The sequence below is a fragment of the Eremomyces bilateralis genome (assembly GCF_010015585.1).
Source record: "Eremomyces bilateralis CBS 781.70 unplaced genomic scaffold P152scaffold_35, whole genome shotgun sequence".
NCBI classification, from domain to species: domain Eukaryota; kingdom Fungi; phylum Ascomycota; class Dothideomycetes; order Eremomycetales; family Eremomycetaceae; genus Eremomyces; species Eremomyces bilateralis.
In genome coordinates this window covers 1-27,831 of record NW_022985101.1, presented here as the reverse complement: position 1 = coordinate 27,831, position 27,831 = coordinate 1, and the positions used below count along the sequence as shown (strand labels likewise).

General features: G+C 52.3%; 9 protein-coding genes across 9 annotated transcripts; 6 read left to right on the top strand and 3 right to left on the bottom strand.

Annotated features, from left to right (window-relative positions):
• Positions 1–56: 56 nt before the first annotated feature.
• Positions 57–2,917, top strand: P152DRAFT_477249 (uncharacterized protein; the record flags this gene model as incomplete). Its single annotated transcript, XM_033681569.1, has 4 exons — positions 57–89; positions 146–250; positions 301–964; positions 1,014–2,917. 4 exons carry the CDS (start codon positions 57–59, stop codon positions 2,915–2,917), a joined length of 2,706 nt encoding a protein of 901 aa, XP_033530091.1.
• Positions 2,918–4,714: 1,797 nt separating this feature from the next.
• Positions 4,715–6,084, top strand: P152DRAFT_462452 (cytochrome P450). Its single transcript, XM_033680351.1, has one exon. The coding sequence runs from the start codon at positions 4,798–4,800 to the stop codon at positions 5,920–5,922; it is 1,125 nt and encodes a 374-aa protein (XP_033530090.1). The 5' UTR covers positions 4,715–4,797; the 3' UTR covers positions 5,923–6,084.
• Positions 6,085–6,857: 773 nt separating this feature from the next.
• P152DRAFT_217770 (HCP-like protein) lies at positions 6,858–10,113 on the top strand. The gene is made up of 2 exons (XM_033674462.1): positions 6,858–7,441; positions 7,499–10,113. The coding sequence occupies exons 1-2, from the start codon at positions 7,211–7,213 to the stop codon at positions 9,977–9,979; spliced, it is 2,712 nt and encodes a 903-aa protein (XP_033530089.1). The 5' UTR covers positions 6,858–7,210; the 3' UTR covers positions 9,980–10,113.
• Positions 10,114–10,146: 33 nt separating this feature from the next.
• Positions 10,147–11,006, bottom strand: P152DRAFT_462448 (uncharacterized protein). The gene has a single exon (XM_033680350.1). The coding sequence runs from the start codon at positions 10,927–10,929 to the stop codon at positions 10,588–10,590; it is 342 nt and encodes a 113-aa protein (XP_033530088.1). The 5' UTR covers positions 10,930–11,006; the 3' UTR covers positions 10,147–10,587.
• An 806-nt stretch (positions 11,007–11,812) lies between these two features.
• On the top strand, positions 11,813–15,487 carry P152DRAFT_405414 (copper-transporting ATPase 2; the record flags this gene model as incomplete). The annotated part of the gene is made up of 2 exons (XM_033676813.1): positions 11,813–14,979; positions 15,040–15,487. 2 exons carry the CDS (start codon positions 11,813–11,815, stop codon positions 15,485–15,487), a joined length of 3,615 nt encoding a protein of 1,204 aa, XP_033530087.1.
• Positions 15,488–15,939: 452 nt separating this feature from the next.
• On the bottom strand, positions 15,940–16,587 carry P152DRAFT_477245 (uncharacterized protein; the record flags this gene model as incomplete). Its single annotated transcript, XM_033681568.1, has 1 exon — positions 15,940–16,587. The coding sequence occupies one exon, from the start codon at positions 16,585–16,587 to the stop codon at positions 15,940–15,942; it is 648 nt and encodes a 215-aa protein (XP_033530086.1).
• A 2,134-nt stretch (positions 16,588–18,721) lies between these two features.
• On the top strand, positions 18,722–19,654 carry P152DRAFT_379737 (HET-domain-containing protein; the record flags this gene model as incomplete). Its single annotated transcript, XM_033675706.1, has 1 exon — positions 18,722–19,654. A coding segment is annotated over one exon (933 nt), but the record flags the coding sequence as incomplete, so codon positions are not given.
• Positions 19,655–21,540: 1,886 nt separating this feature from the next.
• Positions 21,541–22,954, bottom strand: P152DRAFT_517478 (Clavaminate synthase-like protein). The gene is made up of 4 exons (XM_033683011.1): positions 22,872–22,954; positions 22,585–22,809; positions 21,769–22,530; positions 21,541–21,717 (listed from the first exon to the last, which is right to left on the bottom strand). The coding sequence occupies exons 1-4, from the start codon at positions 22,938–22,940 to the stop codon at positions 21,619–21,621; spliced, it is 1,155 nt and encodes a 384-aa protein (XP_033530084.1). The 5' UTR covers positions 22,941–22,954; the 3' UTR covers positions 21,541–21,618.
• A 1,795-nt stretch (positions 22,955–24,749) lies between these two features.
• Positions 24,750–26,722, top strand: P152DRAFT_485382 (MFS general substrate transporter; the record flags this gene model as incomplete). The annotated part of the gene is made up of 2 exons (XM_033682046.1): positions 24,750–25,455; positions 25,512–26,722. The coding sequence occupies exons 1-2, from the start codon at positions 25,230–25,232 to the stop codon at positions 26,720–26,722; spliced, it is 1,437 nt and encodes a 478-aa protein (XP_033530083.1). The 5' UTR covers positions 24,750–25,229.
• Between the last annotated feature and the right edge of the window lie 1,109 nt (positions 26,723–27,831).

The following is a 27,831-nucleotide window of genomic DNA, read 5'->3' as shown; positions in this document are numbered from 1 at the left end:
CCATCCGGTCTTGTTCCTACAGGCACTTTAATTCGAGGAACTGTCACTGTATGAAAATGGCGATCATCAGCCTTAAGACCTATGCCGCCGTAAGCTTTCTGGATCGCTGTCTATCGTCCCGACCATGGTACTGACGTGAGCCCAGGTCTCCACGGTTTTGGCGGCGGGTGTGGTTGTCAAGGCATTCCATGAAAGACCGAACTTCTATTCGGCATCCGTGTATCTGGCACAGAGCAATGCTTGTTTAATGGTGCGTATTCTACGTGGTCGTGGAGATCCCTCGCCCTAACTCGGGATCAGATCTTGACCAATGTGCTCCTGCTCTGCATATATGGGGTGATGAGCTCCCTGCAGAAGCTCCTCTTTGGTCCCCTCCGCCATATCGAACGCGAGCAGCTGTACGAACGAGGATGGATGGCTCTCACCGAGACGTGCCTCGCCATGGCAACATTCCGAGACGACATTGGCGGATGGTTCCTGTTCATGTGTGTAGCGCTCCTCATTGGGCGGATCTGGTGCTGGCTGGGCGAGGCTCGCGTCGAATATCTAGAACAGCAGCCCCCTGCAAACCCGCGCCTATACCATGCTCGACTGGCGACGTCCCTTACCATCTCGATATTGTATGACGCTGCGATGCTTCGATATTGTATCGATACCGTGCTAGACGAAGCGAGGCCCGGTATGATGGTTATGTTCGGGTTTGAGTTCGCCGTCTTGACGATCGGCTCGACATCGACGATGCTCCGATATATGATCTCGTTGAAAGAGCAGCAGGTTATTCGACAACAAATCACGGCTCGGCAAGAAGCACGTCTAAGGGAGGCACAACAAAGGACCGATCGAGCAAGCCAGCCAGATGGTAGTGCACAAGCGCATGCTACTAATGCGGATGTGGATGAGGACGAGTTTGAGCCAGTTTGGGAAGAAAAGGGACGATGGGTTTTCGCCCTGGACCTTGCAACTGGTGAGCTTGACCCCCTATTTTTGCCTTTCGGACTCTCTAACACGCGCAGAATTTTTCAAGTTAATCATTTACCTGGCCTTCTTCATCATCCTTATCGCCTTCCACGGCATTCCGATTCACATCATCCGAGACGTGGCAGTGACAGCGAACAACTTCGCCAAGAAGATCAGCGATTTCATCAAATACCGCCAAGCGACCCGGGACATGAATTCACGGTATCCCGATGCGACGGCAGAGGAGCTAGCGGGCGCCGATACTTGCATTATCTGCCGGGAGGACATGCGCCCATGGACAGGCGAAGGCCAAGGAGCGGGAGCTGCCGGAGAGCAAAATCGGGCTGAACAACCACCCCGAGACCAGCGTTTCAGGGCGAAGAAGCTGCCGTGTGGGCATATCCTTCACTTTGGATGTTTGCGAAGCTGGCTTGAGCGGCAACAAGCATGTCCCATTTGTCGCCGACCGGTGCTAACCAGCACATCACAAACTCCAGGCACTGGCGGTGGTGTCGCTCCGAACCAGAGACAAGATAACGCGCACAACAACCAAGCGGGAAATCAGGAGCAAAATCGACCTCGAGTACGGACCTACCGTTTCGGACCTCTCCGGCTTGTGCTTGGGACTGCACCGGCGAACGGTGTGGGAAATTTGATGCAACAATTAGGGAATCCAGACAACCAGGACGCCGCAGCCAACAATGCTGCTGGGGGGCAACCTGCAACTCAGAATCCAACTGGAGCGGTTCCGACGGTGAACCGAACGTTAATTCGAGCCCAGCTCTGGCACCTCGAGCATCGTATCAATCAGGAAATTGCGGCGCTGAACCTTACTCGACAGCAGTTGACAACTGTTCGTCATCTGCAAGATGAACTCGAAAGACTAAGGCAGACAAACCAACCAGGGCAAACCGGGATGCAACAAGGTCTTGGGCTACCACCTCCTCCGACACACCCAGTACCAAACACGGTCCCGACACCTCCGCCACCTGGTATTTCCCCAGTTCAACATCCCTTTACTGGCCTCCCGAATGCACAAGAGTATACCCATGCGAATGCTAGTGCCGCGATCCCTGGCGTTGCTATCCCTGAAGGATGGTCGATCATTCCACTTCATCGGCTTCCGCAACCATCTACAACATCCCATCCTAACTTACCCACTGGTTTCCGCTCCCCATCTCCAGCGCCTGCATTTACACCCATCAACCCCGTCACGCACCATTTAGCGGCATCAAATTCGTTTCGAACCCCATCACACCTGAACCATACAGGACATACCCCTCCGGGTTCTCTCCGCGGACCAAGTCCGGCCCGTTCTCACCATGATAACCCTTCCACTCTTGCAGCGTTTCAAGCACCGCAGCAAAGTCTACATTCGTCCCATTCTTCTTCAGCGCCTCAAACACAGACGCCCCAGTCAGCACTGCCTCCCAATCCTTCTCCGACAGCCACCATTCCTTCGGTAGTTGGACCGAGCGAGAGCACTGGCGATGGCAACCCCACGCATTCGAATCCCGAAATCCCCGATCCCTCTCTCTCTCATCAAGGAGCAAGACGGACCCAATTGACGAGTCAGGCGGAAGAACAGTCTCGCCACCAGCACTTGAACCCCACGCCGACTCCGACTTTAACACATCCACCCGAATCAACCAGCGAGACTGTGCAACCCGAGCCTACATCAATCGCGGCGCCCCTGCAACCGGAATCCAACATGAATCCATTCGCCATTCCCACAAGACCGCAGAGTAATTCGCGGTGGAATTTCGACAGCGCGATGAGGCGCGTTGGAACGCCGCCGGGCTATAGGGTTCGTCCTACTGCACAAGCAGCAGCTCCGGAGAGCAGCGGCTCCCAGGGAGACCGTACGAATGACGCTCCAGAGCCCATTGAACCTGATGAACGGCAGAGGAAAGGCAAAGGCAAAGCGGCTTCGGTTGAAGATGCTAATGAAGAGGGGTGACATGGTTGAAGGCGGTACCGGAATGGTCAGGTTCCAATGGTAACAATCGTATATATAATTGAGAACAGACCGATTGAGTTGGCCACGATGGACGGAATTGGAAGATCTCACCATGCTGAACCACTTGGAGAAACAGCCTGGAGCAATACGAATCGTCATGGACTCGCTGAAGACCATTATTGAGATGCATGGCTTCTGTTCAGTCCTATCTGGGGTAGCCTCAATGACAGCCCTGATACGAACCTTCAGAGCTTCAGAGCCACCGTGGAATCCTTGAATTTAGCGGGTAACTTAAGACAGTTGAATGCCTCTTTTCCAGCGAATACTATATAGTCTATGCGTCTGTACTCCCTCGCTAGAAATGTAGATCGAAGGGACTAACGATCAATTCCTGCACCTGTTTGCCCTCGTGTTCACCCTGAACCGCGAGCTCCAACCACAAAGACCCTCTACTAAGTCTACTCGCCTAAATCGTCCAAAAAGCGGCACCATGATATCTACCAGGGAATCAATCGCGCATAGAATATGTACAACAACAAGTGAGGCCAAGAGTCCAGTGTTGTCTTTTTGCAAAAACATCACCATGCAACACGCGAATGAATTGATAAATATTAATATCCCTTCCGCACCATTGGATTTTCCTAAACATCCTAGTAGCGCCTCAGTTTGGTCTACGAAAAGTCTTTAGCTTCCTCACTAGTCACCGGCCTCCTATTGCTACATGAGGTTAAATAAAGGGACTGTCTACTTACGGAGGCATGCTGAGCAGGGTCCGGGCTCTGGACTGGGTGGCGAACTTCTCCTTAACTCATCCATCCACCGTTGCACTTCTCACTGTTGAGTGTTGACTACAGATACGCAAGTACCTATTACCTACTTAGGTAAGTACTTAAGTACTTACCTTTTACCCAAACAGGTGCGGTGAGATCGTTCAGAGACCCTACCGTAAGCTGATGTGCTAAAATATGACGCTCGGCGCACCCATATCGGCATTGGCGTGTAGGTGCTTATGTGGGGTTTCCTATACTTATCCAACATGAATGCCTGGGAGAAAGGTAAGTCGGAACCAGAACAGATATAAGGAATCTGCGGTCCGCGTAAGGCGACTTGAATGGCGCCAAAAGTTATCAGATTGGTTTTCATGGCTTCATAGTACTGCTTGAGATTATTGATATCAAGGTGTTTCTATGACTTCCTATAGACATATTGCACTGATCAATTCTCTTACTACGGCATAGCCCTACTACACACGCACTTCTCTTTTCTACCTCATCGCTCCACCTGTCAAGATTCAAGATGTCCAGCAAGCTTGGCTTTCTTGCATATGCTATTGCAGCATATGTAGTCTTCAAATTCCTTAATTTCGTTCGATTGGCATTCGACAGAAGACGAAGAGCGCAAGAACTAGGCGCAGAGAAGGCTCCAAGAGTTGGCCATGTCCTTGATTACCTAGGGATCGAGGCTATCCGCGACTTGCTCCGAGCGGACAAGAAGAAGCGGTTCCCGACTCATTATGAGGACAGGTTCCAAGTGGTGTCCCAAAAAGAAGGTCGTTATGTGTCGACCATCGTCTATAAATTGGCTGGCACGGATCACATCGTTACATCCGAACCGGCGAATATACAGGCGATCCTCGCCATCCAGTTCAAGGATTTCTACCACGGCCCTGATCGCTGTGGTAACCTCAAAGAACTGTTAGGCAAAGGCATTGTAAGTTCGATTACTGGTACCCCAGCCGCAGAATGGTAGACTGACATGTCGCGTCCCAGATCACCACCGATGGCAAAGAATGGGAGCACAACAGGGCCATGCTGCGACCTCAATTCATACGTTCGCAGATATCCGATCTAGACCTGGAGGAAAATCATGTACAGAACCTTATGAAGGCTCTCCCCGTCGACCACAGCGCGTGGACTGCTGAAACCGACCTCCTCCCGCTCTTTCACCGTCTGACGCTTGATACATCGACGGAGTTTTTATTCGGTGAGAGTCTCGAAGCTCAACTTTCCGCTTTGCCAGGCAGAAACCACAAGGCAACCTCATATGGTCGCGGCGAGGTAGCTTTCGCACATCATTGGGAGAGCGCACTGCGAGCGCTCTCTCGTGGAACGCGGCTGGGGACTCAGTGGAAATGGGCACATAACACGGCCTTTCGTGAGGACAGGCGGAAAATCCATGCCTTCGTGGACCACTTCGTGCAGCGTGCCCTCAGCCTGCCACAAGAGGAGATTGAAAAGGGATCCGAGCCAAAGAACGGAAAATACATCTTCCTGTATGCCATCGCAGCGCAGACACGGGATCCGAGCGCCTTACGGTCCGCTGCATTGAACATTCTGATCGCCGGACGCGATACTACGGCTCAGCTGCTCTCCTGGATCTTCCTACTCCTCGCAGCGCATCCTCGGGTCTTCCAACAGCTGCGGTCGAGGATTCTGAAGGAATTCGGCACGTATGACGCGCCCCGCAACCTCGATTTCGCCAGCCTCAAGAACTGCCGGTACTTGCAGTGGACGATGAACGAAACTCTCCGATTGTTCCCCCTGGTTCCGGTCAACAACCGCGAGGCACAGAGGGATACCACATTGCCTGTCGGGGGCGGACCGGATGGCACCAGGCCGGTGTTCGTCGGCAAAGGCGAGGTGGTAGAGTTCTCCCTCACCACGATGCATCGGAGGAAGGATTTCTGGGGACCAGATGCGAACGAGTTCCGACCGGAACGGTGGGAGGCCAGAAAGATGGGCTGGAATTATCTTCCGTTCAACGGCGGCCCGAGGACATGTCTCGGGCAGCAGTTCGCCTTGACTGAGGCCGGATATGTCGTCGTCCGGCTGCTGCAGCGGTTCGGTGAGCTCGAGGGACACGGCGCCTGGATGGCGGATCAAGTGGGCGATGCTCAGGAGGATGTAGGGAGGATAGAAGGGATGGGGTTGGTTAGGCATGGACTGGCACTGTCGGATGCCCCTGGGGACGGGGTCAGGTTGAGAATGAAGGAAATGCGAGGTTGATCGAAAGAGAAGAAGCCACCTCCTCCGAAGCTAGGTTAGAGAATAGAAATGCTGGGAATTGGTGTATGGATGGATAGGTCTGGTTCAGCATCTCTGATGACATGATAGTTCGTCTTAGTAGCAACTTACAGAGTATGTAGCACTTGGCTGCTTACCTCGATCGGATTCCAAGAAATCGACTTAGAAACCTTTCTTGATCGATTCAACGCCCGTGTCTCTCTTTCTCTCGGACTTTAACCGCGATCTCGGAGACTTGAGCTGTCGGGCAGTAGTGGCGACCCGAAAGAGCTCAAGCTGATGGCATCGTATTACCATCAATTTCATCTTACCGAGCGGGCTATATTTGGGACATGATGAGTCTTGGAGAGAACCAAGCCACAGACAACCATCCAAGCTAACATAGGGCGTCCGCAGTCTGCACTTATGTTCTGCACTCCGTATGAGGCTATGGTTTCAGATGCGCAACCTCAGGTGCAACCAACACCGCAGACTGCAGCCATCTGGCAAACTGGAGTCAGTCCAGCACTGCACAACAAAGAGCACGACACACAGGTCTGCACAGCGCCTGAGCGCCACATTTAATACCTAATAGGTGCTGCACGTCCACAAGGCCGCAAATGGTAACGGACACGAGCTCCATCAGGGATTGGGGCCTCTGGCGGCGGATCAGTGTGACAGCACGAGGTTTAGGGCCATTATGGCTTGAGGCTTAGACGTACCGTGAACGTCTGTCTTCCCTGTTCTCTGTATTATCCCACTCACGACTCACGACACAGACAACAAGCGGAGACATCTACAGACAACGAACCGCAGACACCCGCAGACAGCAAACTTAAACTTGGAGAACCACGACATGGAAGGATCGCTTGCATCGCTTGTCTCTGCCGAATCCTCCAAGAGGACGTGTTTATTCCATGCCTGAATCCCACTTTTGTCTCCTCACCTTATGACCAATTCATTGTTCCCTGCTTATGGTTCCCTAATCCTAACACCGCACCGTCGCTGGATATCCCCAGCTTCTGCGGCGGTATATTACCCGTCGTCCTTGTGGATGAAACCCTGAGTTCCGCTTTATCATATATTGTATCCTGCGGCTCGCGAGCAGCGCATCTTTCCGTTCACTATGAGTTACTACCAGCCGCCCCGACCCGTACTGGGTGCAACTTTTGTCCCGGGCACCGATGACGACTATTATATGCCGGAATTGGTCTCACCGGCACCGCAGAGGTTGGGCCACCCCCTGCTGATCACAAGGCGACGCTGACGAGAAAATCCACCCCTTAGAATCATGCCTGAAGTCCCCGAAAACATCCAGGAGAATTTGGCGCATCTGGAACTCGAAGCGATACCACCCCGCAACGCCGGAAATCAAGTCGATAGTCCGAGTTCGAACTACAGCCAGGCATCTCCTGCAAATAATCCCCAAGGCCAGGATATGGACTATGTTTCGCGGGCTTACCATCAAGCGCCGACCGTGAGCCATCCTATGGATAACGGTCCGCCGCACGAGCAGCAGAATGTATGCCCAAGTCAATACCCTTCAGTTCCAATAGAATAGCTCCTAATCTGGCCACAGAATCATGATTACCATACCCTCACCCTGCCTCCAGACCTTCCAAACTTCTCTCCTTTCCCAAAGCTGGTTAATCCGGCTGCTAACGTTCCTCCTTCGGATGATCAAAAGGAAGCCATACTGGAAAACGCCCGAATACCCGTGTTGAACTCGAATGACCCCGAAATGCAGTTAGTATGGGCGCAAGATTGTCTTATCTTCGTTGATGCGGCGCAGTCGCATGAAGAACGCTTGTCAATGAATCAGCCGGCGCGGCCTGCAACTCCTCAGGTGGAGCATCAGCTCCGTGTCGACGCCATGGAAATAGTGCAGTTTTTGGCTAATCAACATCATCCGAAGGCGGAATTCATGCGAGGGATGTGGTTGGAATTCGGTAAATTCGAGCAACGGGTCGACAAACGAGAAGCCTTCCGAAGCTACTCCCGGGCCGCGGAAAAGGGATATTCGAGAGCAGAGTATAGGATCGGAATGCAGTACGAATCATCGAACGATCCGGTGAAAGCACTAATCCATTACAAACGTGGTGCTGAAGCCGGGGATTCCGCGTCCAACTACCGACTGGGCATGATGACGCTCCTTGGTCAAGCGGGACAACATCAAGACTTTGCTAAAGGCATCAACTTGTTAAGACAAGCCGCGTCGACTGCGGATGAGAATGCACCTCAGGGCGCATTTGTCTTGGGAATGCTGCAAGCGAGAGAGCTGCCCCAGATCGCTGTGCCAGAAATCTATCTTCCTCATGACGACCGGTTGGCTAGGCAGAATATCGAAAAGGCAGCATACCTCGGATTTGCCAAGGCACAGGTGAAGATGGGAGCTGCATACGAGCTGTGCCTGCTCGGTTGCGAATTCAGTCCCGCCCTGTCGTTGCATTATAACGCCCTGGCTGCTCGTCAAGGCGAACCGGAGGCGGAGATGGCGATCAGCAAATGGTTCCTCTGCGGCTACGAAGGGGTGTTTGCGAAAAATGAAGAGCTTGCATTTCAATATGCTCAACGAGCTGCCCAGGCTCAGCTTTCCACGGCCGAATTTGCCATGGGCTACTTCCACGAAATCGGCATGCAGACCCCAGTCAGCATCGACAAAGCCCTCGAGTGGTACGAGAAAGCCGCTCAAAATGACAATCAAGATGCCGTTAGTCGTATTGAAAGCATCAAGAAGTCGCAAACCTTGTCCAAAAAGGATCACGAACAAGTCGCAATCTCACGTATCAAGTCCCAATACGGCTCGAAACGTGGTGCGCGACCGGACCGATTTAAGGCACAAGCACCTCCTCTACCCACGGTTCTAGATGACGATGGCCCGGAAGCCGATCAGCCTCCACAGCCTCCATCCCAATCCCAGACCCAACCTAATGTTGTCCGCCCTCCTCGAACGTCCTCCTATATGCCATACCCCGACAACGATGGCCCTCCGAAACTCAATATTCCCGAGCGGCCAGCAACAGCTGCGCCGTATCCAGTCGACGACGCGCCTCCTCACCAGGGCGGTCAATTGGGTGGCGCCTATTTTGTTCCTGAGATTCGCGCTCAATCCGCCGCACCACCCGATCTACGACCGCTATCTGGTGGAGCATTCGGCATCAACCCGAATGTGTACGGCAATGGCCGCCCGAATACTGGCGCTGGTGCTGGGGCCCCGTCCCGTCCTTATTCCAGTGTTGCAGATTACAGTGGCGGTTCAGGGGGACGACCACGACCACCACCCGGGTCACGAATTAGCTCCGGCCCTCCCGGACCTGGCAATTATGGCAGGCAACCGTCTCCCCATGAGCGTCCATACGATGGTAGACAGGCTTCGCCCCATCAACGCCCGTACGATGACCGGCCACCCCCTGAACATGGTAGGCCCGTACACAATCCTAATTTGGCCCCTCATCCCGACATTGGCTATGCTGCACCGCCGGGCGACGGACGAGGTCGACCCGCCGCCGATAATTCGATGCCACAGCGACGTCCTGACAATCTTGGATTCGTCGCGCCTCTCGAGGTCCGCAAAAAGCCCACCCCATCGCCCCATCAACCCTCCCATAACCCGAACGTCCCACCGAAGGACCACCGCCCCCATCCAACCGGCCCAGGGGCCCAGCCGCAGTACCAGTCATACCAGCATGGGAACCAGCATCACCCCCAGCAGAGCCCTCACCCGCCCCAAGGAATGCAAGGCCAGGGAGCCGGAGCTCGACCACCCCGCACCGCATCGCTATCCCAGAATGCTCCGTCACAACATGGCCCGTCACAGCATGTTCCGCCGCGGAAAAATACTCCGTCCAAGGAGAAGCCATCGGGGCCGCAACCACCAAGCGGTGCTATGAACCCGCCAAAGAGACCTGGGAAAGGGCCGAAGACCTTTGAAGAGATGAAAATCCCACAAGGAAAAAAGGACGGTGACTGCGTAAGTTTCCCATTGAAGCCTTTCGTTTGCATCTTTTTGTCGTTCAGTGAAGTTTCTGCGCTAACATTAGCCAAACAGACGGTGATGTGATTCATTCTCGCGCTGAATTGTTCATGCATGACCACACGGTGATCTAGGGGAACGGTACCATGTTGCTCGATTTCGCGCCATGGCCCGAAGCGTTTGGTGAAGTGTTGCATATTCGGTAGCCCTGAGTGGTCGCGGCATATACCCCTTATATTTGTGCAAGATACTACAGGAGCGTCGCCTCTATATCATACCAACATCGTCGAATCTAATCGAAGTGCTTATTCTTGTTCTTGAATTGTGCTTGCCTTGCTCTTGCTTTGCATATAGCCTATTTAATAGATTGAATGTTGATTATACATCCTCTGACGCAATTCAACAAGATCATCAATACATGTCCGATATGCTCTACCTCCACAATTATTCGGGCAACATCTAACGAATCTGATGTGGGGATATGTCTAACTTTTGTATAAACTGCATTTCCAGCATTTCGAGCATTTCGAGACGGGCATGATGTCAAACCGAAGCACACAAAAAACTCTTCGCTTTGAGACGGGTTTGCTCTCGAAACGTCCCTGAAACGTAATACGAGCGCGGTGGAGGCTAGAACGGACGTCGAGAGCACGGGGTTCCTTAAGCATCCAAGCCTCGTGTACTGAGTGTACTCCTCACCCCGTGTCCATCTCGGGTGGGGAGGTTTCATAGGGAAGAAGACCTTCCATCGCTGTCCGTCTAACGCTTATTTGGTTCCTAAGCCAGTAGGACATGGACCAAGGTGACTGATAGGTGGGAAATGCTCCTTGGAGGTGAATACGCAGCTCGTCAGCACAGTGACGGCCGGAGCGACGGCCCAAGGCCCAGGATACCATCAGGGCGAGAAACGTTCTACGTATGCATGGTAATATAACATTGCGTCCGATGATACGTGTTGCAGATGTGTTGCGGGCGTTTCGGGAGGGTCGGCCGGCGAAGCGACCTTCGGCGGAAATGCGGAATGCTGTCCGGCGCATGCAGGAAGCAATTTTCGCTTTGTGGAACCCGTCAACCAACTTCCTGTTTTTCGCAAGAAGGATAAGGTGAACGGATCTTGATTTCTGCAATTTTGTAATTTGTTTGCTGCAGTGAACACCATTGCCAATTGACAGGAAGAGGGAGAGCAGGATTACATAATCCTTAGTGTGTTAGGTATAACTACCAAGATAGTAGTTTAATACCGGGCTCTCCCTCTAGTTACTCGTAAGCCAGGGTAGTTATTGGCAATGTTTCCTCCGTATCCGTCAAGGAATCTCACTAGACAAATCACCTGACTCCAGTATTACTGTATCGGAGCTAATTAAAGAAAAACACCAGGACTTCCCCATCACAAATGTCGCAGCTGACGTGCTCGCTGTCCGCCCTAATTAAAGCTGCCCTTCACTTCTATCGGGTTAGACTCAGTAGGGTGTGAGATAGAGTGCCTGTATCTACATCGTCAGAGCATTGCCTGTCCCTGTCAATTAATAAACCTGTACATACATACATTTACCCGCCTGCTTCCTTTGACCAGCTGGCCTTGAATTCTTTGGTGCTTTCATATTCCGTCTCCTCCGTATCACTCCTTTCTTTGTCCTTTCCACCCTTCTCCAGCCTATCCGCTTCGAAATCATCAAACGGCAGCCTGTCGGACTTTACTACCGTACCCCACGCACCCTATTCCGTACCTCTGAATCCCTTCTGGCTATCTGCTAGAAGCCTAGAAACTGGTGCAAGCAATGCCCGTCTCGCCGATTGTTAGACCTTCCGAACCTGTACATATCTAGGATCTTGCGATCGAGCTCACTGTGGCGGCCCACCTTCAATAACCAGCGCGGGCTCGCCGCCATCCCCGTTCTCCCACTCCCTTTGCGATAAGCCATGGCGTCCTCAGCTACACCCTCCCCCTCGAGACGCATGGCCACCACGACATTGCAAGTACAAGGCATGACCTGCGGTGCCTGTACATCCGCCGTGGAGTCCGCTTTTGCAAACGAGCCCGCCGTCCAAAGTGTCGACATCTCCTTGGTCATGGAGCGAGCTGTCCTCGTCCATGACGTCGCTCGCATCGCTCCAGAGACAATAAAGGACATGATTGAAGATCGCGGATTTGGCGCTGCGGTCATTTCGACCATGGCATCCAAAACAGAAAGCCAGGGGCCTCCCGAAGCGATTACGACGGTTCAAGTTGGCGGAATGACCTGTGGTGCATGCACAAGCGCGATCGAGGGTGCTTTCAAGGACGTGGAGGGTGTGAAGAACTTCAGTATATCCTTATTATCAGAGAGGGCAGTGCTGGAACACGACCCCAAACTCCTCGCACCGGAAAAGATCGCCGAGATCATTGAAGATGCGGGCTTCGAAGCGAAAGTCATCGGAACGAAACCGATTATCCCCACAAACAATGTCGAAGGGACACGAAGGACTGAGCAAAGCGACAGCATTCTATCGACTACTGTGGCAATCGAAGGCATGACTTGCGGAGCTTGTACGTCGGCTGTAGAAGGCGGCTTCAAAACTGTGGATGGAATGCTTCAGTTCAACATTTCTCTCCTCGCAGAGCGTGCCGTCATCGTCCACGACAATACAAAACTTTCACCGGAGCGGATAGCCACGATCATCGAGGACTGTGGCTTTGATGCCAAGATCGTCTCTTCCGTGGCATGGTCTCGGCCAGCAGGGTCCGGATCATCCGCAGTTAGCCTGAAGATCTTTGGATTGAGTGGCGAAGATGATGCTTCCGTTGTAGAAAAGGCCGTCGGCGACCTGAAAGGAGTTGACTCAGTCTCCGTTAGCTACGCCACGAATCGAGCGACGGTGAACCATACTCCCAACATCACGGGCTTGAGGGCTATCGTTGAGGCGATCGAAAAGACCGGATTCAATGCTTTACTGGCCGACAGTGAAGACAATAATGCCCAGTTGGAGTCATTGGCGAAAACGAAAGAAATCCAAGGATGGCGAAGAGCGTTCCGTATATCCCTTTGCTTCGCTGTTCCTGTTTTCCTCATCTCGATGATTTTCCCCATGTGGATACCCTTCTTAGACATTGGTTCCGTGCGCATTGTCCCTGGAATTTACCTTGGGGATATTGTATGCCTCATTCTTACGATCCCAGTTCAGTTTGGTATCGGCCGGCGGTTTTACCGGAGTGCATATAAGAGCCTGATCCACCGGGCACCGACTATGGACGTTCTGGTGGTCCTTGGGACCAGTGCAGCATTCTTCTTCAGCGTTGCAGCGATGCTTGTCAGTTTCCTCACCCCTCCCCATACGAAACCGAGCACCGTGTTCGACACGAGCACGATGCTCATCACTTTCATCACCCTTGGACGATACATGGAGAATAGCGCCAAGGGGCAAACGAGCAAGGCCTTGAGCAGACTGATGAGCCTGGCTCCGAGTATGGCCACTATCTACGTCGATCCCATTGCAGCCATCAAAACCGCGGAAGACGATTCAGGACTGGAAAAGATGTCTCCCGTTGAAAAGCTGATGAATGCCGCGACCGACAATTCCACCACGGTATCCTCCGCGGAAGAACAAATGGTCCCGACCGAGCTTCTAGAGTCGGGCGATGTCGTCGTGCTACGTCCGGGGGATAAAATCCCTGCGGATGGCATTGTTCTGCGCGGCGAATCATATGTGGATGAGAGTATGGTCACCGGCGAAGCGATGCCAATCCTTAAAAGGCGAAGACACGCTCTTATGGCGGGTACCGTCAATGGAGCCGGACGATTGGACCTTGTGGTCACGAGGGCCGGACGCGATACCCAGCTCTCCCAGATCGTTCGCTTGGTACAAGATGCACAGACGACGAGAGCACCCATTCAAAGGCTCGCGGACAAGGTTGCAGGATACTTCGTACCGATTATCATAACCCTGGGTCTGGCCACCTTTGTGGCTTGGATGGTCCTATCCCACCTCCTATCGAGTCCCCCAGATATCTTCTTAAGCGAACAAAGCGGAGGACGCACGATGGTGTGCGCCAAGCTTTGTATTTCCGTCATTGTGATCGCCTGCCCTTGTGCCCTTGGCCTTTCAACGCCGACCGCCGTGATGGTTGGGACCGGAGTTGGCGCAAGTCAGGGCATTCTGGTCAAAGGTGGTGCGGCGCTTGAAAAGGCCACCGCGATCACCCATGTGGTCCTCGACAAAACCGGCACTCTCACGATCGGCAAGATGAGCGTCAGCTCTGACGACTTGATCCACGAGTATCTGCACGATGAAGCGGCGGCCAAGAAATGGTGGACTTTGGTCGGGCTGGCGGAAACGGGGTCCGAGCATCCCATCGCCCGCGCGATCGTGAATGCCGCACGTCAGCGACTGAGGATGTCCCCGGAGAGCGCCTTTGATGGCTCTATCACCGACTTCAAAGCCGCCGTCGGCAAAGGCCTTTCCGCAACCTGCGAAGCGGTCATTGACGGGCGTCGGGTCTCTCACCGGGTTCATCTCGGCAATGCATCATACCTCCGAAGTCAAGGGGTCGTCATCCCGGTATGGGCGTCCTCTAGAGACAAACCGCTCCCTGACAAACCGCTCCCGCCCCGCCCCAATTCCCCCTACTCGGACGTGGCCGACCTAACTTCTACCGTCCCGAATACCCCAACCACCCCAGCATTTTCCCGTTCCCTATCTGCCGGCACCTCGACCATCCACACCGCCCTCGACGTCACCTACACCGGCAGCCTTTCCCTCGCCGACACCCTCAAGCCTACCGCGCGCGCCGCCATTGCCGCACTCCGGCGATTGGGCGTCACCTGCTCCATCGTGACGGGCGACACCCTAGCCCCCGCCCTCGTCGTCGCCCGCGCCGTCGGCATCCCCGACAGCAACGTCCACGCGAGCGCCAGCCCCAGCAAGAAACAGGCCCTGCTCCAAGAGATGAAGAAGCAGCGCGACGCGCGGGGGCGGCGCCAGGTCATCGCCATGGTCGGCGACGGGATCAACGACTCGCCCGCCCTCGCGACCGCCGACATCGGCATCGCCCTCGCGGAGGGCGCGGACATCGCCATGGAGGCAGCATCCATCGTCCTCATGGCCTCCTCGTCGTCCCTCGGCGAATCATCGCTCTACGGCCTGGACCTCGAAGGCGACACCTCGGCCAGCCGCACGGTGGACCTGCTGGCCATCCCGGCGTCGCTCCACCTGTCGCGCGCCATCTTCCGGCGCATTAAGCTGAACCTCCTCTGGGCGACGATGTACAACGCGGTCGGCCTGCCGTTCGCGATGGGGCTCTTCCTGCCGTGGGGCCTGCATGTGCATCCCATGGCAGCGGGGGCAGCGATGGCGGCGAGTTCGGTGAGCGTGGTGGCGAGTTCGTTGGCGTTGCGATGGTGGAGGCGGCCGCGCTGGATGTGTGTGGAGGTGTTGGATCCGGAAGGGGCGGGGTTCGCAGGGTTGGACGGCGGGGAGGTGCGAAAGGGGCGATGGATGGTGAGCAAGGTTTTGGGCAATGTGAAACGGTGGATGATGAGGCTGGTGGAGACCAAGGAGAGGAAACGTCTGGATGAGAGTCAAGGGACATATGTACCGTTGAGAGAGATGGATGTGTAGTGCTATGGATTACGGCTTTGGGATGGCGCGTTGGGGTTTGAGCACGATCATCTCGGTACAATAGCATAGATAGCGTTATGAGAATTGAGCATTGTGATTGGTTTCTTCATTGTCCGATATGAGATGGTAAAATCAGGGTTCCGGGTACATTTGTCTCTGGATGTTGGTAATGTTCCTCTGATTTATTATCCCCTCTCTCATGCGCTTTTCAACACACAATCTGATACATTTGAGAAATCGATCGCGACACAAATTCTTAAGGAAGCTGTTTAGCTCTTGAACCGGATCATTTCTCCATCCTATCATACAATACTCCCAATCCATGAAATGCTCCTCATGGAGGCCTCATGATATATGCCATACCGTACCCACCGAACCAGACGCCTCGCTATAATCGACAATGTTCTTCGTCCCGTTTCGCCACGCAAGGACACAACCTAAACCTTCTCACTCTACGGCTTGCTAACCCCACTTCCGCTTTTTGGTCTTCTTTTCTTTCCTCGGATACTCCGTGCCACGCCCCCATCCGCACTCCCCAGATCGCAACTCTTCCGATCTCTCAACTTCCGGCTCCCGCCCCTCGTCGGCGCCCCCACGCCATCATCCCGGCCGGAGAGGACTTCCGAGCCCTCGTCGATCGGCTCCGCTGGATCAGCCGCCGCGCATGAGGACGACGGCGAGAACAGGCAGCATTGCTCGCCGGACTCAACCATGCGGGTGACGAGCGCGGATATTTCGCGGAGGTGGCGCGTACTGCATTGGAGGCGCGACGCGGCCTGGCGCTGGGCGCGGAGGGCGCGGTAGTCGGTCTCGAAGTAGTTTGCTAGCTGGGAGGGGGCGGGATCGTCGGGTGCGTGGGAGGATGTTGGGGACGGGTTGGTGGGGTAGTTGTAGGGGGGAGGGGTGTCGAAGTCGAAGTAGCTCGTGGTGGGGGATTGGTCGGCGAGGTGAGAGGTGTCCAGTTGGTGGGTGAGGTCATTTATTGCACGGTGCTGGGCGCCGTATGACTCTGGTGTCGAGGTGGGAGAAACGGATGGGTAAGGGCCGGTAGGTTGCGAAGGGTGTCGAGAGGCGGTTCGGAGGGAGTAGTTGTCGAACATTTTGTTGACGATGTCTATAGTTGCGAAGTATAGAAAAGGTGGAGGGTCGATGATATCAGTGAGGGGTAAGTCTAGACTGGACAGACATGCGAAGGATGCGCGTCGATCGAGCCCCAAAAGAGCAAAGGAAGGAAAGAATGGTGTTAACTGCTAGATGTGGTAAGTGATGATGAAGACAACGGGATTAATGCTGAACCGCCACACAATGAGGGCGAGCGCTGGTCTTAAAGCCGCAAGGGGGGCGAGATTTAATGACGGGCCGCCGCTGAGAATCGGACCCAATTTGCAGATACCAGCGTGCGCAATTGGTCGCTTTGTTCAGCGGGTATCGACACTAGCAGGTACCTAGACGGAGAAGATCTGATCGCCGGGCTCTATTGAGGTCATCACTCGGGGTCATACTTATACATATTACACACACGTCGCGGGAGTCCGGTCAGGATTGTTGAGATCGGGTAGACTTGCAGACGTGCGCAGGGAGATAAAGGGAGGAAAAGAAAAGAAAACGCGGCGGCTTGCAGGCGACGCGCCGACGCCCGTCAAAACCGATCTTCCAATCGAATGTAAAAAGGACACGATGCTGTGGAGGGGAATTCAGGTTTTGAAAGTCTGGATCCGATGTCAAAATGTGGCGATATCTCGGATATTATAGCGTCGGTATGTAGCCTCAATTCCGAATACGCCGCACTGTCACACCCTCATCAATCATCCGTCGCTTCATCAAATCTTCCACCTGCAGAGTCTAAACAGGAACATCCCAAGTGTCCTCTTAAAATCTAAATTCACATCGGCCTGGAATGTTCCCCTCAGTTCATGCCGTCATGCCAATCCGGCCCAGCGAAACCGTCAATCCTCTTGTCTCCAGTCGCCACCACTCCGTGACGCCGCGCGCATTCGACCGTCCGTCACCCTGGATTCCATGGCTAGGGCAAATTTCCCGTATACCCGGCCATATTCCCTATTCCCACTTGTACGGGTACGCTAGAAGTTCTGGAAGTTTGGGGCTCCGGTTGTTGCCTGCTGCCTGATGGCCAGGTCGGCGATGGAGATCTGAGATCGCGCCCTGCGAGCACCTACGCGAATGTCGATTGGTGCCACTGCGCAAAGAAGACCATCCTCATTGCTCTGTCGGCTTGTAATTGCTAGAGAATATATGGTGGCTACAGGTCTAAAATCGGAAGATGCATATTTCAGTGTGAGGGCATGAGAATGGATTTTAGGACAGGATCCCCTGCACTGCTTCACGTGTGACGATCTTACTAAGGGACAATACTGCCACTGAAGGTTGCTGGTGGACGCTCCTCTCCTCCGACTTTCTTCATCGTTCAAGTTGAAACTTACCATCCGGAGCGCGTCAGGAAAGTCCCCGCATTTGTCCCTGGATCGTTCGAAAACGGAATGCTATGAAGCCCAATCTATCCTATCACTCCCACCCATGACGCTGTGTGAGAATTGCCAAAAAATATCCCTCCGAAATGTATCCAACGATCTACTTGAACTACCAGCTTGGTGGCCGACACTTGGGAACGGTCCGGTCCGGGGGATGATCCTTCATGAGAATGCACGAGAGATTCTCCATTCGCGGCGCTGCTGCACATCTTGTGAACTGATATGGCGCGAATTGGAACGCCTGGTCTACAAAACCCCATTCAAGGAGACCATCAATTACCATGGCCACCGCATCCCACTCTGGAATCGTACAGGCGATCTTGACGGGAGCATCGGCTCGAGCGCGACCTACATTCTACCCAAGCTAGACACGCAACGGCGAACATTTCCTGATTCGAGTGCGCCTGACGCCGAGTCGCTTACGGGGTTGGCATTTGTCGTTCCTATCGGTAAAGGAAGCAACGGGAGCGACACTGTAGTCGTCGCGGAGTTGCGTCTGTACGCACTACCTGGTAATTTTCGGCTGCAGGTTGGTCCGGTTTCCTACTGGTACGATTGCTGACAGTTACGAGGGAGTTTGGCATCTGTTCGTGGAGATATCGTTGGGAGACCGGCTCTGACTGCCACCGACGACCATGGCGCTCACGCCCTACTGAAAAGATGGCTTGCGTCGTGCAAGACCGAACACCCGAAGTGCCGCAGAACGCTTTCTGGCTCTATCCTCGCCCCGGAGGCCGAGTCGAGGCTACCGACCCGCATTGTGGATGTCGGCGCGGGCGATGGATCGGAAAATCCCAAGCTGCTTGAGACTCGTGAACTTCGCGCCGAATATGTCGCTCTATCTCATTGTTGGGGTCCGCCTGAAAGTCATCCGCTGAAGACAACATGGTCGAACCTACACTCTCATCAGTCGGAAATCCCGTGGGTGGCCATCCCAAAGACGTTCCAGGATGCCATATCTACCGTACGCGGCCTCGGTTTGCGGTATATCTGGATTGACAGTTTATGCATCGTCCAAGATGATAGCGATGAGTGGCTGCGCGAGTCCAAGAGAATGAATTCTGTGTATCAGAATGCGGTGCTAACACTGGCTTCATGCCACTCTCCCGATGCACATACTGGATGTTACCTTCCACGTCCTCCTATGCCTCCTTCAGCAGGACTTCCCAACTTCATGGAATCATCATGTAATGCTGGTACTTTAAGGTGCTCCGGAGAGGAGAATGAGGCATCCGTCTTCCTTGCTTTGCCTCACCAGTCATATCGCAGCCTTTCTCCGGAATCCTCGCCCCTGGCTGTTCGCGCCTGGGCAACTCAAGAATGGCTGCTCTCCAGACGCATGGTCTTCTTTACCGAAGGGTCACTGACCTGGTCATGTAAGACGTATACGCAGCGGGAGACTGGCGAGAAGTGCCACAACACGGCACGAAACCCTAAATGGAAACATATTATTGAGCACTACAGCATTAGAAAGCTAAGCCATTGGACTGACCGAATGGTAGCCCTCGAAGGACTGGCAGCAGAATTACAACCTCTCATCCGCGGCGTATATCGATGGGGAATTTGGGAAAACGGATGCCCCGACCAGCTCTTCTGGTATGCGAAACCATCCACCACGCCTGCTCAGCCCCGAGTAAGGTATAATCCCCTTGGCGCCCCAACGTGGAGCTGGGTGTCGTTCCCGTACGCTGTCCGCTATGGCCCCCTTGTTAAAGCAAAATCTACATGCGAATATGTCCGCCTTGCCGGGGACGGGTCTTTGCTGATCAAATCGCGCTGTGCTCCGTTGCAAGGCACTGTGTTGCTGCCCTCTGGAGATCACCCACGGATCATCGATGAGGAGATTCACGAGGACCTGCGTCGAATTGAGGCAAGTCCGCTTAGCCCCAAGCTCGGATATTATCTTGCACGAGCGGACAACACCGTATATGGATGGGCGTTACTAGACTATAACGAACACGAGAACATCCACTTTCTATCGCTCATGTCGAATTGCCGGTCGCGGGAGGAGCAACATGCTCGCACTCGGGGGTCCAGCGGGAAGGGGCCGAAGAGGCAGGATTGGGTGCTTGTGCTGAGGAAGATCATGGAGGCTGACGTCGGTCATGAGTATGTGACGTTCCAGCGCCTGGGGGTGGCGAAGCTATACCGCGCGGACTGGTGGGAAGATATGGCCGTGACGGACATTCGTGTCGTCTAAAAGTGCAGGAAGGGAAGGTTTAAGGCAATTAGTAAGATCCTATTGGTATTCGTATTTTGTTCTGGGTGCGAAATGCTTCATAACCCATTATCCAATGTACATACACATACATAATACCGAGACGCCAAATGGTTCGAAGTGAAACACTGAATCCAGTAGGATCGGGAGGCAGCCAGAGGATACGACAAGTGGTCCAAAGAGGAAGGCCATCGTGCACCGATTTGGGGGGCAAGAAGAAGGAAGGCCCAAAGACAGGTTCTCAACAGCTTGCATTTGCACCAAATCTGGTATACAATTGGGTCAATTGATGTGTAATCGAGGAAAGATCACAACACGCACGTCGTCAAACAGTATTGATCAAGGTTCTGCTCCTAATATCAGATAAGTACTGTTCAATGAGGAGTAGGTCGGGAGGGAAGCCGATACGAATCAAACTAAAGCGGGGTAAGCCCTCAGTGATGGTGGACCCTCTGTGAATCTTGTTTGATTCTGTTTGGATGTGAAAGTTGGTCCCAGCGATCTAGATTCCAGGAAAATGGCTGCTCTCGCATTCATGGCGATGTCTACCGCAACATATAGTTAGTACGATAATTGAAACGCGGTGGAGAAGCGCTAGTTAAACTTAATTAGCTTAGATAGGAGAGAAACCCGAACCAAAGTAACGGATTGTCATATGTATACTGTATAAGGACTCTGGATGATAGGAGGATTGACTTTGATGGAATAAGTATTATAATTTAAGGAATATTTGAGCAAGTTTCCCAGCGTTTGAAGAAATAGAATAGGGATAGTTCAACTAAACCCGAATTAACCTCAATATCCAAAAAGGGGAATTGTTTTATACGTAGATATCCTTACAGAGAATGATTGAAAGTATACTTTCTATATGTTTTGGATGGATATATGGATCTTAATGGTGTATATTGTGCACCTGGAGTCGAGATGGATGGAAATGTGTTGAGAATCCTTAACATGGAATAGTGCAACTAGACAGCGATTGATCTCAGTCCCTAGGATGTAGGGACCGTTTAAAAGTAGATATTCTGAAAGAGAATAATCAAAAGTATAGTATCTATATGTTTTCAAAGGCCAATTGGTTGTTGAAAGCAGTAGAATGGCCTTCAAAATGTTCGCTATCGTGATTTTGGTCGGGAAAGCCTCACCAAACCCTGAGCCCCCGATATTTTCGCTCAAACGCTGTTGGTAGTGGCGCCAAATCTTCGGATCTTCTTTGTCACGTGCCTTTCAGCGGCTGAGGTTGAGCATGCGACGACCTTGAACCGTCTAACCCCGCCCCAGCACTTACTGCTGACATCTCGACCGCACCCCGTTTGCACATAACACGTTTTGCATGATGTTGTCAAACTCAAGCTATGACGGAACTATAGTGGTGTTGTACGGACCGAGTGGTGGTGTGCTTGAAGCGATGTGGCATTGGTGCACTAGCTGTTGTCAGCGCTGTACTCTCCAAACAGACGCCCATACTCACCAGTCCTCACTCCATAGCTGGCAGGACATTCAATCGCACTGTGTATGACGCCCTGAGGACTTCTCAGCAAATATCACGGAATCGAAGGGCATTACACTCGTACCCAGTTGTTGAACATAACGACATCACCCTCCTCGACAGCGGGAATGCTGACATACTCAGGGGCCATGATGCGATCCAGGATGTTGTTCAACCAATTTCGAATGTATTCCAGGTCGTCAATCACATGTGGCTCTTCAAACGGCGAATGCCTCAAATAAATTTTGCGCACGACCTCGGAACGGACTTGAAATCCTCGCTCCCCGGTCACCGGATTCATCCAGACCATAGGAAAGCAAAAGACTTTTTCTGGTGTCCACGGAGGTAGCTTGTCGAGATCGAGGACCTGACCTCCTGGTGCGATGCCCAATCCGGTCGACCGGGCCTTTCGACCTTCGGTCCACGAGAAAGGATGTGGCGCCGGCTCCCAGTAGCTGTTCTCGACCAACTTCTTTTCTTCGTCAGTAAGCAAACCATATAATTGAGAGTTGCTGATGAAGGCAGTGGCTCCTGGTTGAGCCTTCATTGTCCGGCCACTTCCATCATCCCACCTGACCGTGAGCAGGGGACCTTTTGGTACCCTAATCGACCGTAGCGTGGTGACTCGAGAAGGATAGCTGCCATAGATGATCCCATCAAAGTGGAAGATACCGAAACGTGTATCGCCCTTTGCCAGGTCCTCTTCGCTCAAGAGGTCCGCATGGAAGCTAGCGTGTCCGACACCGTTCATCGTGATACCTTTGAGCCCGAAATGGTCATCCCCTTGGTATCCTTGGCCAATTAATTGAACGCCAGCAGTGCCGGGAATCGTATACCATTTCAGTTTCTGTCGCCGGTGTCAGCGGTAACTACACATGGGGGAATTTGATTCCGTGCTTACGGCCAGAATGCCCGTTGACTTTTTGCCTTGCTCGGTGGTCCGAAAACCGTGTTCAGCAGGAGCGTCAGGGTCTAGTCGATGCACAAGCTCAAACTGCTTGGTTGGAAGTAAATCATGTTGCCCCTTCACCACCACAACGTTGTGGACGTAGATGGCTTCTCGAATCTTCTCGAAAGAGCCATCATCCAAATCATTTAAATTAACGCCCGTGATACTGGCTCCGAACTAGTGACTGTCGCTTAGTAAGAATACGTGTAGCAAATTTGTATTGGTGTTGGGCTCCTCACGTTGACCTTCGACCCTGCTTCGCGTGGCAGAGGTGTAACTTCTACTGCAGAGGACGATTGAGAACTCATTTTGCGCAGATCAGTTGAAGACGATGTCTCCCGTGGCATCGACTACTGCAAGGCAGGATCTCAATATTTAAAGGGTCAACGGCTGAATTGCGAGCTCTGATACTATCACGTCATTTGTCACAGAATTAAGGCTTAACCACTTCAAGAAGTTTGGCAGCTTTTGCTATGATCGCGTGTCTGACTTCGGCCGAAGCGTCAGTATGGCATCCAAATGCTCCGCATGGCTACTCCACACAAAATTCACGCCTTGGTCCCCTTGCTCTGGCATGGGCAGTACGTCTTACTCCAATTTAACAGAGTGAATGCGAGATATGGATCCTCTGTGAACTGCTCACATCCCGCATAACCAAAACAAAAGCCACTTACAGCTCAATGTGTATGAAAGGGCCGAGAGTCACTCTCGGCTCATTAACTGTATTGATGTGGGCACAGGAAACCGTTTGGGCCATTGTTCTTCGGCCGAAGCAAGTCTCGCTACTCGCTAGTGGTTCCGTGGCAGGAAAACCAACCCAGTTGTACCGATATACCCCGCTCATTAGTGGGGTTGTGCCGATATGTCCCGCTCATTGGTGGAGTTGTGTTATGGTCCCAGGCCTGCGGCCTGTTCCCTTGGTTGTGGCTGAAGACGTGGCTGGTGGATTAGAGCTATATCAGAGAAGCAAACAAACATGGTAACACAGCAGTAGGGCATTGGAGAGGAGAGTCGCTATCTCGCGCACAAAGGTGCCGGGGGATTTCTTCTCTCTCTCTCTCTCTTCAGTTTAGATTAATGGAACTTGGTAATCGCAGACCTTGCGCATCCAGACCGTGTCAAGTTGTGCTGAAAAACGTGATCGAAAGTGTCACCGAAAATACCAGTGTTTTAGGTGGTCCAATCTCCCATCCCCTTGCGGCTTTGATAAGCTTCAACCCCACGATTCACGAGTATACGGTTATCTCAGTTGGGACTCAGACGGGATCTGGAAGATGGTTGTGGCGGTGCAGGCATCTTCAGATGCCGTCTGAGGACCATCTGCAGCATTTTGGTGGGCGCGTAGGTAAAAAGAGCGGATTTGGCCCCTACGGCGTACTAAACTCCACCAAAATTAGCGACCGGGGTCGCCCCAAAAGTCCAACTACACCAGCCCTTCGAAACCGCTGATGCTAATCCTTTATTATAGAATTATTTTGATATATTTTTTAATATACTATAAAAGAGCGGGTTCTTTTGCCCTTTACCTAGCCCCGCGTAAACTGTAATGACACGTGACCAACCCTCCGCGCTAATACCATTGGACCATAAAAGATCACAATGATCCCAAACAGGGGTCATTGGGGTTGGAAACCATATATACTAATTCTCTATGTTCTAGTCATATGACCCCGTCACATGACTACAGGAGGCTTATGTCCTTACATAAACTTTAAGCTAATTTCGAGTACTGAAAGTTAAATGGTTGACTGAAACGACTGGGAACTCTGAAAACTTCAACTACACCACCACACAAACCTTACAAAAGGACCTCAGACGGTATCTGAAGATACCTTGGCTGCACCGCCACACCGTAGTCACGTGCAGCATCTGAAGATACCGTCTGAGCTTGCTGAGATAAGTATACGGTGATGTTATGAGAATGTAGAATGCCCTCTATAATGCCAGAAGGGCCGGGGTGCTACTACATAGTACATGATGGACCTCGGAGACCACGTGACTCACTGTCAACGAGGATCTCCCCCAAGGGTCATTTGATCCATATCAACTGTACTCAAATTCTACCCTTTTCACACTCAGAGATAAGGTCTCACACTGTTTTGCTATAGGCACCTATTCCCTACAAAATAGACGTGTTTATTATGTGACAGTAGGGTGGGTAAAACTTATGAAATAAACATTCATTTATTTCTTACACCCACCCTATGACAGAAAGACCCTTGTCCTAACTCTAGTAATTATGTACCTTCCTACCGTTGACTTAACAACGCTAACTTAATTGATAGCTTAGCTAACTAGATGATTGAATAGCTGTATCTCTGTGGATGAACAATCAAGTATCTATAATTGTTAGTAGAAACAAGCGTCTGACTAGCGAAAGACTTTGCACGCTACGTTCATTCTCAGGTTGTGCTTTCGATATTCGCCATCTTAGAGCAAATGACACCAACTATGAGGGCACACCGAAGTTTTCCTGGAGGTACGGCATCACTGCCCTGAAGGTGCGTATATAAAGAAGTATTGCTGTTTGACGTTGGATGGCCATTCTTGCAACCAACTACTCGTCGTGTTCCTGATTGTTGAAGAATACGAACATCATGAGTTCGACAAATGCAAACCGTGGTTCTCTCACTCCTGTCGACGACAAGGTCACCACAACAGTCTCTACGAGCAATGATGACGCGGAATACGCTACGAACAGCGCGCCGACCAGCGTCTTACCTAAGTCTAGATTTGCGCGGTGGTACAGGAGCACTTTGTTCAACGTCATTATTGTCGGTCTGATCTCATTCACTCAACCTGGGATTTGGAATGCATTATACAGTGGGTGTCAAACCGCTTACCGCGTTGTTGAGGAGATCTAGCTAATTCAAGCTCAGGTGTTGGTGCTGGCGGGCAACAGGAGCCATACGTTGTGAATGGCGCTAGCGCTCTTACTTTCGGACTCATGGTTTTCGGTTGCTCGATCTTCGGTGCTCTCACCAACAAAATTGGGCTGAAACCCATCCTCATCATGGGCACGCTAGGATACGCACCGTATTCGGCGGCTCTCTATTGCAATACCAAATACGGAACTCAGTGGGCCATATTCCTGGGAGCTACCACTTGCGGTATCGCTGCGTCTGCCTTGTGGGCGGCTGAAGGTGCTATTGCAGTTGGCTACCCCACCGTCAAGGAACGTGGGTTGTATACCGGCATTTGGCTTGGCCTGCGTCAATTCGGCCAGCTTATCGGTGCTGCAATTCAGCTTTCCATCAATCGAAATGAGAGCAGCAAAGGAGCAGTAAATATCAGCACCTATGTCGCTCTGATTGCTATTCAGTGCGTCGGTCTACCGCTGGCCTTGCTGATCTCGCCTCCCAACAAGGCAATCCGGTCCGATGGAACTTTGGTACTCGCTTCGATCCAGAAGAGTAACGTTCGTTTGGAGTTCAAAAGGCTCTGGCATCTGCTTAAGCAGCCACAGATCTACTTTCTGATTCCGGTTCTGGTGACTTTTATGTGGAATAGCTCTTATCAGGGCATTTATCTGACAAAATACTTCTCGGTCCGTGCCCGAACTCTTTCGTCCTTGACGTCTGCTATTGGCATGATAATTGGTGACTTGCTATGGGGCAAGTGGCTCGACTTGAGTCTATTTGGCCGTCGCAATACCGCAAAATTTACGTGGATGCTGTTTTCGGTCATCATGGTCGGCCTCTTTGGATGGCAAATATCGAACGAATATCTGTATGAGCGAGCCAGCCTTGCAGCTACCTTCGACTGGAATTCACCTGGATTCGGCCGCGCCTATACTGTTAACCTGCTATTCAGTTTGATGAACGAGAGCCATAACATTTTCGTGTACTGGCTTCTGGGCACATTTGAGATGGATTTCGAAAATATCACTCTGGCCGTTGGTCTCATGAGGACCTTCGAGAGTCTGGGGTCAACGCTGTCGTTCGCTGTTGGCTCCGCGAGAATCACGCCAATGACCAACTTGATCATATCTTTTGTGGTCTTTGCGATTTCAATTCCGACAACGATGAGGGTCACGTGGTTGGTGCCTGGGAGTCCTAGTGATAAAGGACCTACAAAAGCAAATATATGATCTGAAAATGTACAAATTTAGTAACTCGCTACGCTCGTGATCAAATACAACCCTGCGGAAATTTTACACGGCATCCTCTTGACGATATCTATCCTGACAATTGATATGGATCAAACGACCCTTGGGGGGCACGCATTTGAAAAAAATAATCCGAGACCTTGCATATTAATAATAATAAGAATCAATTTAACGTACTATCTAGATACCTTTCGGGTCTATGAGCACGGTATTCTATCTGGTCTGTCGCGGGCAAAAGTTTCCCCCTAGCCCTGAGGCTGCGGGTACATAAAATCCCGCCTCCTCCCTTTAGTAGACTATCTCAAACGTTTATCATCTTTCCATACAAGTCGGTGTTTCCGCCGTAGGCGGAGAGCTTATTCTGGCACATCGTGGAGGAGCTGGAACGGTTTCCAGTCCTCTATTACCTCCTTCTCAACTTCCTTGGCCACCCGGTATTGCTCTAGACCTCCCGCATCGATCAGCCACCTTGCTGCGTGACGCACCTTGTCCCTGTCATGCAATATCCTCTTGAAGTCCGTTGTTCCAGCTCGTTGGAGGAGCGCGATTCTCTGGTCGGGCCGCTGCGGGCAAAATGCAAGGAGATGGTAGAGAGACTGTCGGGGGGCGTCGCATTCACACGCAGGGTGGATTCCAGGGACACCAATTTTCGCGAGCCATCCTTTAACTCCAACTACCTTAGTCCGTAGTGCCATAAACGCCGAGGCCTCGTGTTTCTGAAGGCCATCAAATCGGTTAAGGCACTGGGTTTCCTACGGGTCCTTCCATGTCCTTGCTCTCCTTCCTGGTTTGGCCGCTTCGGCTTGCCATCTCTCCCTCCATTTCGCCCGATATTCATCCTGGATCACCCGGTGCGGGCCTTTTCGCCGTTATGTCTGATGTCCCCTAGCTGGTTCGGGCCGGGGAAACAGAAGTTTGTCATACTTCGTCCGGAGAGTACACATTATGGGTTCAGGTCTAAACCTGACACGGCTCAGCTGTCCTGCCGTCCTGGTGTTACCTCAGCTAGCTCAGGCTATCTCTCAGAGGAGTCTAGCCTTTTTTGGACAGTCACGTTACTTAAACTACTCCTCTGATAGATAGCCTGAGGA

What these genes read in the sequence shown, in the direction of transcription:
- P152DRAFT_462452 (XM_033680351.1), top strand. Translation starts at nt 4,798, where the DNA reads ATGAAGGCTCTCCCCGTCGACCACAGCGCGTGGACTGCTGAAACCGAC.
- P152DRAFT_217770 (XM_033674462.1), top strand. Translation starts at nt 7,211, where the DNA reads ATGCCTGAAGTCCCCGAAAACATCCAGGAGAATTTGGCGCATCTGGAA. An exon ending in CGCCGCACGAGCAGCAGAAT is followed by an intron (nt 7,442 to 7,498) that starts GTATGCCCAAGT and finishes ATCTGGCCACAG; the next exon opens with AATCATGATTACCATACCCT.
- P152DRAFT_462448 (XM_033680350.1), bottom strand. Translation starts at nt 10,929, where the DNA reads ATGCGCCGGACAGCATTCCGCATTTCCGCCGAAGGTCGCTTCGCCGGC.
- P152DRAFT_517478 (XM_033683011.1), bottom strand. Translation starts at nt 22,940, where the DNA reads ATGAGTTCTCAATCGTCCTCTGCAGTAGAAGTTACACCTCTGCCACGC. An exon ending in AAGCAGGGTCGAAGGTCAAC is followed by an intron (nt 22,810 to 22,871) that starts GTGAGGAGCCCA and finishes GACAGTCACTAG; the next exon opens with TTCGGAGCCAGTATCACGGG. An exon ending in TCGTTATGTTCAACAACTGG is followed by an intron (nt 21,718 to 21,768) that starts GTACGAGTGTAA and finishes AGAAGTCCTCAG; the next exon opens with GGCGTCATACACAGTGCGAT.